At 45.2% G+C, this 14,936-nt stretch overlaps 1 protein-coding gene across 1 annotated transcript in view; it reads left to right on the top strand.

Moving 5' to 3' along the window:
- Nucleotides 1-14,936, top strand: part of AGXT (alanine--glyoxylate and serine--pyruvate aminotransferase) — a 90,508-nt gene that overhangs the window by 35,615 nt on the left and 39,957 nt on the right. The window contains exons 4-5 of the mRNA XM_033959613.1: nucleotides 14,093-14,193; nucleotides 14,759-14,829. Coding sequence (XP_033815504.1) covers nucleotides 14,093-14,193; nucleotides 14,759-14,829 — 172 coding nt within the window. The remainder of the gene's footprint in view (nucleotides 1-14,092; nucleotides 14,194-14,758; nucleotides 14,830-14,936) is intronic.

Below are 14,936 nucleotides of genomic sequence, written 5' to 3'. Positions count from 1 at the left end.
GGGATCATGCCTTAATCCCTCCAGTGGTTACCTGGTCAGTTTGGGCAGCTTTGGGGCACTTAGATGCAACTAAAATAAGTCTAGCTGCTGGTGTCTAAGTTCCCTCTAGGAAAGCTTTGATTATTGCTGCAGTACATCCAAGTTTAAGCCCGCATGATTCCTGCCCATAACACATCTCCCAACACACAGCAGCTTAGAAGTGCTATTGCACGTCCAGAAAGTTTGTTTGGATTTTCAGCACTTCGACATCCCTGTTAATAGATGTCCAAGTGCCGACTTAGGCTGGTTTTTGGGGTTCACGGAAGTTTCGCCCCCCACATTTCGCCCCCAGCAATTCGCCCCTCACATTTCGCCCCCCACATTTCGCCCCCAGGTATGTTTCGCCCCCGGAAGTTTCGCCCCCACACATTTCGCCCCCCGGATGTTTTGCCCCCACACATTTCGCCCCCGCACATTTCGCCCCCGCACATTTCGCCCCTGCCTTTGAGGGGAAAAAGAAATCCATCTCGGAGCGCGCCTGACTCGGAGCGCGCCTGACTTTTCTTTTTCAGGCGCTGCTGATGTGGAGTTTCCGCAATGAAAGTGAAATGCTCATCACCCCCCCCCCTCCCACGCAAATCCTTACCTCACGGGCCCTCAGTCCAGCTGCTGGTGTGCGCGAGCGAAGCCAAGGGGGGGAGGGAGTCGAAGTCTGGCCCCGCCCCCGGGCTTTCCCCTTTTTCGTCCGCGATCCGCTAGGACATGAAGGGGGATCGGGGCTTGGGCCAGAGCGAGACAGCGTCCCGCGAGCGTACGCCGCGCGCCTCCGACGAGCCGCAGATCCGCCGAAAGGGAACATGAGCTTAGTTGCTGCCGTCTCACCTGTTTCACTGCCTGGGCCCCTCCGCGATCCCCGGTGGGGTGGGGGCTTTCTTGTGTGCTTTGCCGGGGCTGAGGGGGGGAGGGAAATGGTGATCGTGTGCTCCCTGTCCTGAAGGCGGCGGCGGCGGCTGCTGCTCCGCCTGCGAGTGCCCGCTTGGCAGCCTGCCATGGACGGCGGTGCTGCCGCCGGGGCGGGCTCCAGAGGGAATCGGTGCCTATGCTGGAGCAGGAAGAGGGGTCTCCGTCCCCAGCCCCGTCTCCCCCGACCCCGCCGCTGTCCCCCTCTCCTGGGTCGAGGAAGCAGCACGGGGTGAAGAGGCATCACCACAAGCACAACCTAGTTTCGGGGGCCAGAGGGAGGGAGTGGGTGTTGTCAGGACTAACATGGCAGAGGAAAGGCCCTGCCAGGGCTGGCCGAAAGCAGCCTGTTTACGGCACTGCCTCTGCTCACAGGCTGCCACTACTGCTTCGGGTAAGTGAGGGTAAGAGGCAGTGGGATTGTCAGGATCGGCGGCCGCTGCTGCTTCAGAGTGCTGGAACCATAAGTGGGGAGGGGAGGAGAGAAAGTGACCCATACCAGAAAAGAGGGTGGGAAGGAACAGATGCTGGACCTACAATTGGGGGTGGGGTAGGGGAAAGATAAAGAGAGGAAAAGAATGACTCAGACCAGAAAGGGGAGGTGGGAAGGGAGACAAAGTTAGAGTGAGAGAGAGAGAACGGAGGAACGCTCAGGGGCGAAATGTGCAGTACACATAATCCAACGCTCAGGGGCGAAATGTGCGGGGGCGAAATGTGCGGGGCGAAATGTGTGGGGGCAAAACATCCGGGGGGCGAAATGTGTGGGGGCGAAATGTGTGGGGGCAAAACATACCTGGGGGCGAAATGTGGGGGGCGAAATGTGAGGGGCGAATTGCTGGGGGCGAAATGTGGGGGGCGAACCTTCCGGATCCCGGTTTTTGGACATTTCAAAGTTTTTATTATGAGCCCTAGGCTCATAAAATTGCATAAAATCATGTTTCTGCTTTGAGTGAGGAGACGTGGGGAAGAAAATTGAGACTGTGGGGATGGAAGGAGACAGGGATGAAAACTGCAGAACAGGGAGGGGACGAGGATGAAAAATACACTTCACTGTGAGGACTGTGATGAAAATGTGGGGATGGTGAGGGAATGGTGATTAATTTTTGTCCCTATGCCACTCTCTACTCACCAGTGCCATCCCTAGCTTCGACCCTGACCTGCCTACATTTTACCTGGGCAGTCTGGGAGGATATTCAGTGGCACTCTCCAGTTAAGTCTCACTGAATACCCCCCATGTAACATAAAATATCAACAATTGTCAAACGGGTGTTTGTACATAACATAAGAACATAAGAACATAAGCAGTGCCTCCGCTGGGTCAGACCAGAGGTCCATCGTGCCCAGCAGTCCACACACGCAGTGGCCCAACAGGTCCAGGACCTGTGCAGTAATCCTCTATCTAGTTCTATACCCCTCTATCCCCCTTTCCAGCAGAAAACTGTCCAATCCTTTCTTGAACCCCAGTACCGTACTCTGCCCTATTACGTCCTCTGGAAGCGCATTCCAGGTGTCCACCACACGTTGGGTAAAGAAGAACATTCTAGCATTCGTTCTGAATCTGTCCCCTTTCAACTTTTCCGAGTGCCCTCTTGTTCTTTTATTATTTGAAAGTTTGAAGAATCTGTCCCTCTCTACTCTCTCTATGCCTTTCATGATCTTGTAAGTCTCTATCATATCCCCTCTAAGTCTCCTCTTCTCCAGGGAAAAGAGTCCCAATTTTTCTAATCTCTCAGCGTATGAAAGGTTTTCTATCCCTTTTATCAGCCGTGTCACTCTTCTCTGAACCCTCTCGAGTAACGCCATATCTTTCTTAAGGTACAGCGACCAATATTGGACGCAGTACTCCAGATGCGGACACACCATTGCCCGATACAATGGCAGGATAACTTCTTTCATTCTGGTTGTAATACCCTTCTTGATTATGCCTAGCATTCTATTTGCCTTCTTAGCGGCCGCTGCGCACTGTGCCGTCGGCTTCATTGTCATGTCCACCATTACCCCCAAGTCCCTTTCTTGGGTACTCTCCTTCAATAATATCCCTCCCATCGTATAGCTGCACCTCGGGTTTCTGCTTCCCACATGTAGTACTTTACATTTCTCGACGTTGAACTTCATCTGCCATCTCGTCGCCCATTCCCCTAGTTTGTTCAAGTCTCTTTGCAATTCTTCGCAGTCCTCTTTAGTCCGAGCTCCTCTAAATAGTTTGGTGTCGTACACAGTGAAATAACACAGTGAAAAATAATTTGCCAGATGGTCCGAAATGGCATCACTACTATGACTATTTATCATTTCTATAGCACTGCTAGACATATGCAGTGCTGTTCACTGACAGTAGCCTGTTAAATATCTGTCATACAAAAATCTGCATTAATCTCAAACCTGTCCAAAATCAAGAAACGTGGTTGCATTCTGAAGCCTGATAAATATGTGAGATCTAAACATAGAAACATGATGGCAGATAAAGACCAATGGCCTATCTAGTCTGCCCATCCACAGTAACCATTATCTCTTCCTCTCTCTAAGAGATCCCACGTGCCGATTCTGTGCTTTCTTGAATTCAGACACAGTCTCTGTCTCCATCACCTCTTCTGGGAGACTGTTCCACGCATCTGCCATCCTTTCTGTAAAGTATTTCCTTAGATTACTCCTGAGCCTATCACTTCTTAACCTCATCCTATGCCCTCTCATTCCAGAGCTTCCTTTCAAATGAAAGAGACTCGACTCATGTGCATTTACACCACATTGGTATTTAAATGTCTTTATCATATCTCCTTTTCCTCCAAAGTATGTATATTGAGATCTTTAAGTCTGTCCCCATACGCCTTATAATGAAGACCATGCACCATTTTAGAAACCTTCCTCTGAACCCACTCCATCCTTTTTATATCTTTTTGAAGGTGCGGTCTCCAGAATTGTACACAATATACTAAATGAGGTCTTCCCATAGTCTTATGCAGAGGCATCAATACCTCTTTTTTCCTACAGGCCATATCTCTTCCTATGCACCCTAACATCCTTCTAGCTTTTGCCGTCACCTTTTTAACCTGTTTGGCCACCTTAAGATCATCACATACAATCACACCCATGTGCTGCTCTTCTGTTGTGCACATTAGTTCTACACCCCCTAAACTGTACCATTCCTTTAGGTTTTTGCAGCCCAAATGTATGACCATGCATTTCTTAGCATTAAATTTTAGCTGCCAAATTTCAGACCATTCTTCAAATTTTGCTAGGTCTTTCTTCATGTTATTCACACCATCTGGGATGTCTACTCTATTGCAGATTTTGGTATCATCCACAAAGAGACAAATTTTACCTGACAGCCCTTCTGCAATATCGCTTATAAAAGTGTTAAAAAGAACAGGCCCAAGAACAGACCCTTGAGGCACACCACTGGTAACATCCCTATCATCAGAGCAATCTCTAGTGACCACTACCCTCTGTCATCTTCCACTCAACCAGTTTCTGACCCAGCTCATCACTTTGGTGTCCATCTCGAGGGCACTCAGTTTATTTATTAGACATTTGTGTGGTACACTGACAACGGCTTTGCTAAAATCTAAATTTACCACATCTAACACACATCTTCTATCCAATTCTCTGGTCACCCAGTCAAAGACATTGATCAGATTTGTCTGATCCTTTGGTCCTGTAATCCACCAGATTCCAGAAACTTGATCATTCTCTGTCAGACTTACCAGCCTGTAATTCCCTACTTCCACTTTTGTGTAGAGGGACTACATCTGCTATTCTCCAGTCCTCCACTCCCGACTCTAGAGAAGCATTGAAAAGATCAGTTTTATATTTATTTTATTTATTTATTTCAAAAATTTCTAGACTGCCTATAACTAAGTGGTTATGGGGTTCATAATCAAAAAACAACCGTCTAAAAAGTGTCCTGAATGGCTACTTGGACGATCAAAAAGCCTGATCGTCCAAGTACCCATATCCAAAGCTGATTTTAGACATATCTAAAACCAGCTTAGGCCTTTCCCCTGCCTCTAAACGCACAGAGAGAAAAGAGGTGAGTTTAGAGGAGGGGAAGGGCGGGCGGTGGGCGGGAGGTGGGCCGACCTACACCTAGGCGTGCAGCAGGTATAACCAAAACCTTAGGCAGTTTGCCTAGTCGGCACTTATACCTTTTTGACTTAGATGAAGTCAAACCAGGTCTAAGTGCCGAAAAAGGGGCCGCTGAGCTGATAGCCGCTGGCGCGATCAGTTCAGCGCCCCAGCAACCTACCCACCCACCACAACCATCGCGGCAGGAGAGATGCCTCATCTCCCCTACCGCGATGCAATCACCCCTCTACCCGAACTGCCGCGACCCGCGGCAGGAGATATATCCAATCTCTCCTGCCGCGGGTTGTGGCAGTTCGGGTAGAGGAGTGATCGCATCACGGCAGGGGAGATGGCCATTCTCTCCTGCCGTGATACATCATCCCCCCTCCCGACAATATCGGGGCAAGAGGGAGCCCAAGCCCTCTTGCCCCAGCGATCGTGCCCCCCACCGAGTACGATCGGGCCAGGAGGGAGCCCAAGCCCTCCTGGCCCCGGTGACCCCCCCCCCGACTTGATATGGCCAGGAGGGAGCCCAAGAAAATGGTGACACAATAAATCTCACACAAACCTACAACATTATAAAGAACAGGCCATCTTCTACAAAAAAAAAATTAACCAAGCCAAAAGCAACCACTATAATAATAAAATTTCAAAGGCAAAAAACTCAGCTATCTTATATTCCATCGTGAAATCCATTGCCCCTTTGACACAAAAAAATTACACTAAACAAAAATGTAATCTCACAGCCCAACAACTGGCCAATTATTTCTCTAACAAAATTAGTTCTTTCCGAAATACTTTTCAACCGAGTACAATAGATAATTTTGCAAATAATAGCAAATCAGAATTCATATCTACAGCTAAATGCACTAATTTCAAAATTCCCACCATCAACGAAATAAAATCCCTTTTTCAGAAAATCAATTTAAAAGATTCACGATCGGAAATCATTCCTCCATTTTATCTCAAAAAGTTCTTCTCCTGCTTTGGTCCGTTCATTCATTCCTTCGTTCAAAAAAGCTTACTTACTGCTTCTGTCCCCTGTTCATGGAAAAAGGCCACTATAACCCCAATACTGAAAGATCATAAAATTAGTCCAGATGAAATCTCCAATTATCGACCCATCGCCAACATACCTTTCCTTGCCAAATTAACTGAAAGACTGGTTTTTGACCAGCTCTCAGATTTAATTGAATCCACAAATGCCCTCCACCCAAACCAGACCGGTTTTCGGAAATTTCATAACACTGAGTATTCAATGATAGGGTTGATAAATAACATTCATTACTACCTGGACCACCATAAATTAGTAGTTCTATTCTCACTGGATCTATCTGCGGCCTTTGACACAATTGATCATGATTTATTATTCAAACGATTGGAATCCTTGGGTATCGAGGACCAAGTTTTAAATTGGTTTGTTTCATTTCTTTCTAACCACTCTTCTATAGTTAGATTCAATGACGAAATGTCAAAATCCTATTCTCTAACCTATGGTATCCCCCAAGGTTCTATCTTGTCCCCTCTTCTCTTTAACATCTTCCTTTCCCCACTTTTAAGTATAGCTCAATCAATAGGCTTTACGCCTTTTGCATATGCGGACGACATCCAGCTCCTTCATCCTCTAGACCCAGAAAATAAAGAAGACATTAGAGCTATCAACAAGGAACTTAATATTATAAAAAATTGGCTTAATTCCAATAAATTAGCACTAAAACATTAAAAAAACAAAATCGATGCTTTTCACATGGAAAAAGGACACAACTCTTAGTACTCCTTTTTCCCTTAATACCATTACCTTAGAACTGGTGCCTTCTTTAAAAATCTTAGGTGTCATCATCGATGATAAACTCACATATCATGACCATATTAGCAATGTAGCTAAATCATATTTTTTTAAATTACGCTTGATACGCTCGACATCTAAATTCCTTGAGCCTAAATCCATAAACATTTTAATTAATTCTCTGGTAATATCCAAAATTGACTATTGTAATTCTCTTCTACTTAACATTTCACAAAAAGAAAAAAGAAGGCTCCAATTAATACAAAATACGGCCGTCAAACTGATCTACAATGCTAAAAAATATGATCAAGTTACGCCCTTATTGATTAATTCCCATTGGCTCCCAATCAGCCATCACATCACTTTTAAAACTTACCCCAATACATGAATTGAGAGGCTGAAGTATCATAGAGGATGCATTGTTCTCAGTAAAGAGACCTCTTATAACTTGGATGTTATTTCAAGTCTTCATGCTGAATGCATGTAATGTAATCATTTACTTCAAGCCTCCTTCCTACCTAAGGTGTTGTATGCTAATTTAGTTTATTAATTTAATTAGAAAACTATCAACTAACTGACTAAGAGTACAAACCTAACTTCTATATAGTTAATGTTAAAAAATATATATGTGTTAGTGATTTAATTTAATTATAATATCCAATACTAAAATCACTTTATTTAACTTATCAATGTGATAGTAAATTTAATTGTAATATCTAGACCTAAAATCAATTCATTCAATTCATCAAATATGTTTCCATGTATTAAAGAAAAACAGCAACACTTATCTTAATGGCTTCCCAGCCAGAACCAACGTTGGTAGGTTATGAACTACCCGACGCTCAAACTAGTTTAAAGCGTTTCAGCTAGTAACTAGCCTTCTTCGGGGGACAATATTGCTGCTGTATCACTGCATGAATAGAACAAATAAAATGAAATACAATTAGAGATAAATGTAAAAGATGAATTGTATATGTGTGTATGTATATATGTAGAAAAAATTATTATAATAGAAACTGCCTACTAATTTATAAACCAAAAGGTTTGGCAGATAAAAACTCTACCAATTCTTAGAAAACTACCTTGTATTTGTAGCAACCTTAGTTAGAGGAATCACTATATCCCAAAGTTCTCTAAATGGCACAGGTGACTCATTCAGAAGGGCCCACTACTTCATGTTCAAGAAACAATAGCAATCAACACAGATGGCATGTGTACTTTTGTTACTTTCTGTTATATTTTGAGTTAACATTAATTTTGTCAGCGTGTACTGCCGCTATTTATGTTGAAAATTTTGTTGGAGAATGTATATGAAAAAAGAGTAAAGAATAAATGAAAGAGATCCCAGTGACAAACCACCTTACCTTTTTAATTGGTTGGTTGGTGTTGTGTACACGCCCTCTGCCATATCATCAGTGACATCATCAGTGATGTGGCAGAGGGAAGGCCCCAGTGGGGCAGGCTAGGAGAAGCCTGTTTTCCGTGCAGGCCAGGAGAAGCCTGTTCACCGCACTGCTTCTGCCAAGCTGGTCACTGCCATCGCTGCTGCTACTTTAGGATGCCTGGAGGCAGTGGCGTACCTAGGGTATGTGGCACCCGGGGCCCATCATTTTTTGACACCCCCCCATGTAAAAAAATATTTTTTGTAATGACCATGAAACGGAATAAATGGTCAGAATAGAAACAGGCAGTGAAATTTTTTTTTTAATTGAACCTCAAATATTACATTACATTACAAGCAGCGCTGTTACAAACATATTCTGAAGGTCAATGCTAAGGTTAACAAAGTTTCCTTCCTTGGACCAGAAGGAGATACTGACAAACCACTGGAAGAGATCCCAAAACAACTACCCAGGAACAACACCCAAAGACCCACTCAGTGTGTGAACCAGTTGAGTGGAGTGGACTAATTAGGGGGTGGAAATGGGCCCGAAGTTTGCTCAGCAGAATTTTCCAGACCACCTCTTCCTCTCAACACATTGACACGCTGCCACCACCACCACCATTAGGAACATCTCACCGGGTAGGCCAGCAATGCTTATAAACTTTATAAAACACATTATTATATTTTCTTATAAAGCACATATTTTAACTGAACTCTCTGACATCCTCAGCCTTTCCATTCACAAAAATAGAAGGAAGAAAAGTTCCCATTTCCTGCTGTCTCATGTCCCCGGCCTATACAATATTTTTCTTCTGCAGACCCTTCAAAAGTCTGACCAAATCCTCGTTTCACTTGCATTATAAAGTACTGAGGATGCCATCTCTCCCCAATCCTAAAATCTAAGACAGTAACCATTATTCCAAACATAAAATAACATAAATTATGTCTGAATTGTCATGACATCAGAAGTACATATGGAGTAGTTGCAGGTGATGCTTGGGACAGTTCTGATTGTGTTAATTCGGTTTTATGTGTTTTTTGAATAGAAGGGTTTTTATTTCTTTTTTGAAGGTTTTGTAGTCTGTGGTCAAGGTCAATAGGTTGTAGAGTTGGGGGTCGAGTGTTGCAGCTCGAATCACTAGGAGGTTGTTGAACAGTTTTTTTCTTTTGACGTTTTTGGTTGGAGGGTGTGTGAATGATACGTGAGTTCTCCTATGTCTGGTTGAGGTGGATTGAATTATTTAGCTGAAGAAATTAGTTACCCCCCCCCATTCCACACACATTAATTCTCTTCCATTTTTGTTCCTATTATAAAAAAACACTGATAAGTTCCCAGAAAAAAAAATACATTAAAATAAGAAGTGAAAACAAAGGCCCCTACAGATGAGAACATAACATAAGAATAGCCTAACTGGGTCAGACCAATGGTCCATCATGCCCAGTAGCCCATTCTCATGGTAGCCAATCCAGGTCACTAATACCTGGTCAAAATCCAAAGAATAGCAACATTCCATGCTACCGATCCAGGGCAAGCAGACACTTCCCCCTTGTCTTAATAACAGACTATGGACTTTTCCTCCAGGAATTTGTTCAAATCTTTCTTAAAACCAGCTACACTATCTGCTTTTACCATAACTTCTGGCCACTTCATTTTTAAGTTTAGATCTTTCCTTCCAAACAGAGACCTTGCTAGATGTCAAATACAGCACAAGGTAACTTCACACGGACTTAGCTGTGCAGGAAATGTTTTTTTCTTTCGATCACTACATAGCCTAATGCCACACAAGCAGCGCTGTTACAAACATATTCTGGAGGTCAATGCTAAGGTTAACAAAGTTTCCTTCCTTCAACCACAAGGAGATACTGACAAACTACTGGAAGAGATCCCAAAACAACTACCCAGGCACAACACCCAAAGACCCACTCAGTGTGTGAACCAGTTGAGTGGAGTGGACTAACTGGGGGGTGGAAATGGGCCTGGAGTTTGCTCAGCAGAATTTCCCAGACCACCTCTTCCTCTCAACACATTGACACGCTGCCTCTACCACTAGGAACACCTCACCGGGTAGGCCAGCAATGCTTATAAACTTTATAAAACACATTATTATATTTTCTTATAAAGCACATATTTTAACTGAACTCTCTGACATCCTCAGCCTTTCCATTCACAAAAATAGAAGGAAGAAAAGTTCCCATTTCCTGCTGTCTCATGTCCCCGGCCGATACAATATTTTTCTTCTGCAGACCCTTCAAAAGTCTGACTAAATCCTCATTTCACTTGCATTATAAAGTACTGAGGATGCCATCTCTCCCCAATCCCAGGTCCTAAAGTCTACGACAGTATCACAAACTAGTGCTGCCAGATTCAGGAAAAAAATTTTCGATTCAGCCTATTGAATTGGTTTATCGATTCGATTTTAATGCCCAATTGGGTGTTTTGTTGTTTTTTTTCAAACATCCTGGTGGGTTTATTTTATAGCTTTTTCACCCCCCTTTGGCTTATCCTAACCACACTGGTGCTGTGGTGTAAATAAAATAAAGAAACAAAAAGGACTTTTCCTCTCTCTGTTAAATCCTAGCTCACGTTTGCGGTCTAACACCAGCTCTGGCAGGATACACATTTCAAATCTGACATATTGTAATCACAAAACAGAAAATAAAATTAGTTTTTCTACCTTTTGTTGTCTGGTTATTTTTCAAATCTTGATGGTCCAAGGCTCTGGTTGTCTTCTGATAACTTGCTTGCCAGGGTCTCCTTCTTCCTGCATGCTAACCATCCATCTGCCATCCATCTGCCATCTGTCCTCCCCGTTTCCCTTCCCTCCCCCGGATGTCTGGCATCTTTCCTTTTTTTCGTCTCCCTCCACAGATCCACCTTTTCTTAACTACCCTTTCATCCAGCCTCTCTCCCTCCTTCCCCACCACCCCAGGGTCCACCATCTCTCTCTTTCTTTTCCCAACTACCCTCCTAACCAGTATCTCTATTCCCCCCCTCCACAACATCCCTTGTGTCCAACTTCTCTCCCTTTCTGTTCCTACCCTCCCTAAAACCCATGGTCCATCATCTCTCTCCCTCTCCTCTATTTTCATACCCATTATTTCTTCCCACCCAAAGTCCGGCATATGCACGTCTCTTTGAACCCCTCCCCCTTCCCTCCGTGTACTTCTGCACCAGGGCCCCCTCCCCTGAAGGCCTGTCCCCCCCTTAAAGGTCTGCATCCCACCCCTGAAGGCCTCTCCCCCCTTTAAGGCCTGCACCTCCCCGAATGCCTGTCCCCCCCTTGAAGGCCTGCACCCCCCTCGAAGGCCTGTCCCCCCCTTGAAGGCCTGCACCCCCTCTTGAAGGCCTGTCCCCCCTCGAAGACCCGTCCCCCTTCGAAGGCCTGTCCCCCCCTTGAAGGCCTGCACCCCCCCATTGAAGGCCTGCACCCCCTCTTGAAGGCCTGCACCCCCTCTCGAAGGCCTGCACCCCCTCGAAGGCCTGTCTCCCCCTTGAAGGCCTGCACCCCCCCTCGAAGGTCTGCCCCCCCATTGAAAGCCTGCACCCCCCTCTTGAAGGCCTGTCCCCCCTTGAAGGCCTGCACCCCCTCTCAAAGGCCTGTCCCCCCCTTGAAGGCCTGCACCCCCCTCTTGAAGGCCTGCACCCCCTCTCAAAGGCCTGCACCCCCCTCAAAGGCCTGTCCCCCCTTTGAAGGCCTGCACCCCCCCTCGAAGGCCTGTCCCCCCCTTGAAGGCCTGTCCCCCCCCTTGAAGGCCTGCACCCCCTCTCGAAGGCCTGTCCCCCCCTTGAAGGCCTGCACCCCCCTCGAAGGCCTGTCCCCCCCTCGAAGGCCTGTCCCCCCCTTGAAGGCTTGCACCCCCCCTTGAAGGCCTGCACTGCCTCTCGAAGGCCTGCACTCCCTCGAAGGCCTGTCCCCCCCTTGAAGGCCTGCACCCCCCTTGAAGGCCTGCACCCCCCCTCGAGGGCCTGTCCCCCCCCCTTGAAGGCCTGCACCCTCCCCCGAAGGCCTGCCTGCCCCCCCCTTGAAAGCCTGCCTGCCTGTCCCTTCCTTGAAGGCCTGTCCCCCTGAAGGCCTGTCTCCTTCCCCCCCCCAAGGCCGGCCTGCCTGCCCGCCCGCCCGCCCCACCCTGAAGGCCTGCACCCCCCCTCCGCAGGACCACTCGCCCTCCCACCACCTCGAAGGACCGCTCATCCGCCCAGCTTGCCTGCACCATTTACCTAAAGCAGCCTGCAGCAAGATCGCGATCCCAGCGATCTTTGTGCTGCTTTGGCTCTGTTTCCTCTGACGCGGTCCTGCCTCTCCTCTGACGTCAGAGGAGGGCGGAACCGTGGCGAAGGAAACAGCCGAAGCAGTGCAAAGATCGCTGGGATCGCGATCTTGCTGCAGGCTGCTTCAGGTAAATGGTGCGGGGAGGAATCCAGATGCGGACGTCGGGGCTGAACCGGATGCAGGGGGAGGGGGAACCGGACCGTGAGCACCCCCTCAGGGCTTGGCACCCGGGGCAGACCGCCCCCACGCCCCCCCCCTTGGTACACCACTGCCTGGAGGTATGTTAGGAGTCATGTCTCACTGAATCGGTGAGTCTGATTTTTTTTAGAAAGTGAATCAATTCGAATCAATTTGAATCAGTGAATTGGACAGCACTCGTGCTGAGTGAGGAACTATAATCTGAATCTTCTATCAAAGTTTGGGACACATGCTGTTAAGTAATGCCTGAGATTTCCTTCCTTTAAGGACTGTGGATATTACCTATATAGGTTCTCCACCTCTACCAGTCTAAGGAGTAGAAGATGAAAACTGAGCACAGGTTTCCTGCATGGCAGTGTGTAGTCTTGTCATCAGGCTATCAGACTGACTCTCCTGCTGACTTTTACATGTCTCTCTTTCTTCCTTTTTTTTAAATTAGATTTTTTTCATTTGTTACAAATGAAAACAATTAAAAGCTAAAGAAGTAAAAAATCATAAGGAAAAATACAATTCAACAAACTAAATTTTATATTCCAATCCACATTATTAGGGCTGTTAAGTTCCTAGAAGGTTTAACAGAGTCAAGGAAAATAAATTCTAATTTAAAGAAACAGGCAATATCAATCAATTTATTACTTATTATCAATATCTGTATTAGTTACTGAGGTGTCCTTTTACTAAGGCGAGCTAGCTGTTTTAGCATACGCTAAACGCTAACACATCCATTATTTTCCATGGACACACTAACTGCCTCTTTTACAAAGCCGCACTAGCGGCTGCCACGTGGCAACAGCCCCGAAGCCCTTTAAATCTCTATGGGCTTCGGGGCTATTAGTGCAGAGCAGCCGCTAGCATGGCTTTGAAAAAGAGGCCATAAAACGGCTAGCGCGCCTTAGTAAATGGACCCCTAAATTAATATCAGGTATAGGTTTATCATGAAGAAAAGTTTCCAACTGTGATGGATCAACAAATACATACTTATTATTTCTATATGATATTAAACACTTGCACAGCCAAGACACGAGTCTTGAGCTGTAGAAACTGCCTCCTCCTTAATTGTGTTTGTCTGGAAACATCTGGAAAAATATTTAATTGTCCACAAATAGGGCCTGCTTTTTAGAAAAATAAAGTTTAAGAATTACTTGCTTCTCCAATTCAGATTTAAATGTAACCAACAATGTTGCTCTTTTAGTGATATAATCCTTAGATGATTCTAGAAACTGAGAGACATTCAAATTTTCTGGAGATACAATTTGGTCTACCCCACCTTCTTCAGCAATATCCTTGGAGCTCCTGGGAAGATATTAAAGATTATCAGATGTAAAACCATCCACCTGATCATATTGAAGAATATCTTTCATATACATTCTCAAGAGCTCCAATCGTGTCAAATAATGGGATATAGGGGGAAAAAATTCTTCCTTTTTCTAAGTTTTCATTGTTTCTGCTCTTTAGGGCCTGGCAGAGCACAAACCTTGCCTTTTTTTCATCACTCATGGAGAGTCATCAAGTGGGGTGGCTCAGCCGCTGGATGGATTGGGAGATCTCTGCCACAAGTAAGTGTGGACAAACCCTGCATTAGTCACATTTCATTAAAATTTTCCATCAGGATGTAACCAGAAATCAACTAATGGATGGTGGGAAGGGGTTAAAAAGAACATTTCTTCTATCTTATCTTCCTTAACCTGTCTTATGGAACCTGCATAAAAGGTGAGACAGTTGGGCTCTATAACCCCCTACATGCACATAAAGAGAGGGAACAGAAAATGAAAATTCATCATCAATACCATCAGCAGTCTAGTATCACTGTGACATCTTGGGTGGGTTAGCTATATAAAAATGAGAAAAAAGGAGGAAAATAAAATAATAGAGGGAACAAAAAATAGAAAGGAAAGATGAGGCAGTGAGGACAAGAGACATGAAGAAAGAAAGAGATAAAAGAAGTCTATGAAAAAAGAAAGAACAATTTAGAAACAGAAGGAAACAAGGTGTTTCGTAGACTAAGAAAAAAATAAACAAAAACAACCAAACAGAGAAAAGGAATGAAATATTGTTCTCATGAGATTAAGTCTTTCATAAAGGGTTTCCTGTTCCAGCATCACACCCTCTTCTTGGTTTCAGGTATAACTGTTTGCTCCTGGTGGACTCTGTGGCATCATTAGGGGGCGTTCCGATATTTATGGACCAGCAGGGTAAGAGGCAATAGTTATCTTCTTTTACATTTTATACTTGTGGGGCAGACACTGATATCAGTCTCTGATTGTCTGAGACAGCTAGTGTAAATTAAAATTTGACAATG

Source organism: Geotrypetes seraphini, chromosome 9 (genome assembly GCF_902459505.1).
Source record: "Geotrypetes seraphini chromosome 9, aGeoSer1.1, whole genome shotgun sequence".
Lineage (NCBI taxonomy): Eukaryota > Metazoa > Chordata > Amphibia > Gymnophiona > Dermophiidae > Geotrypetes > Geotrypetes seraphini.
Note: the sequence above shows the minus strand (reverse complement) of the source record. Positions and strands in the feature narration are given on the sequence as shown.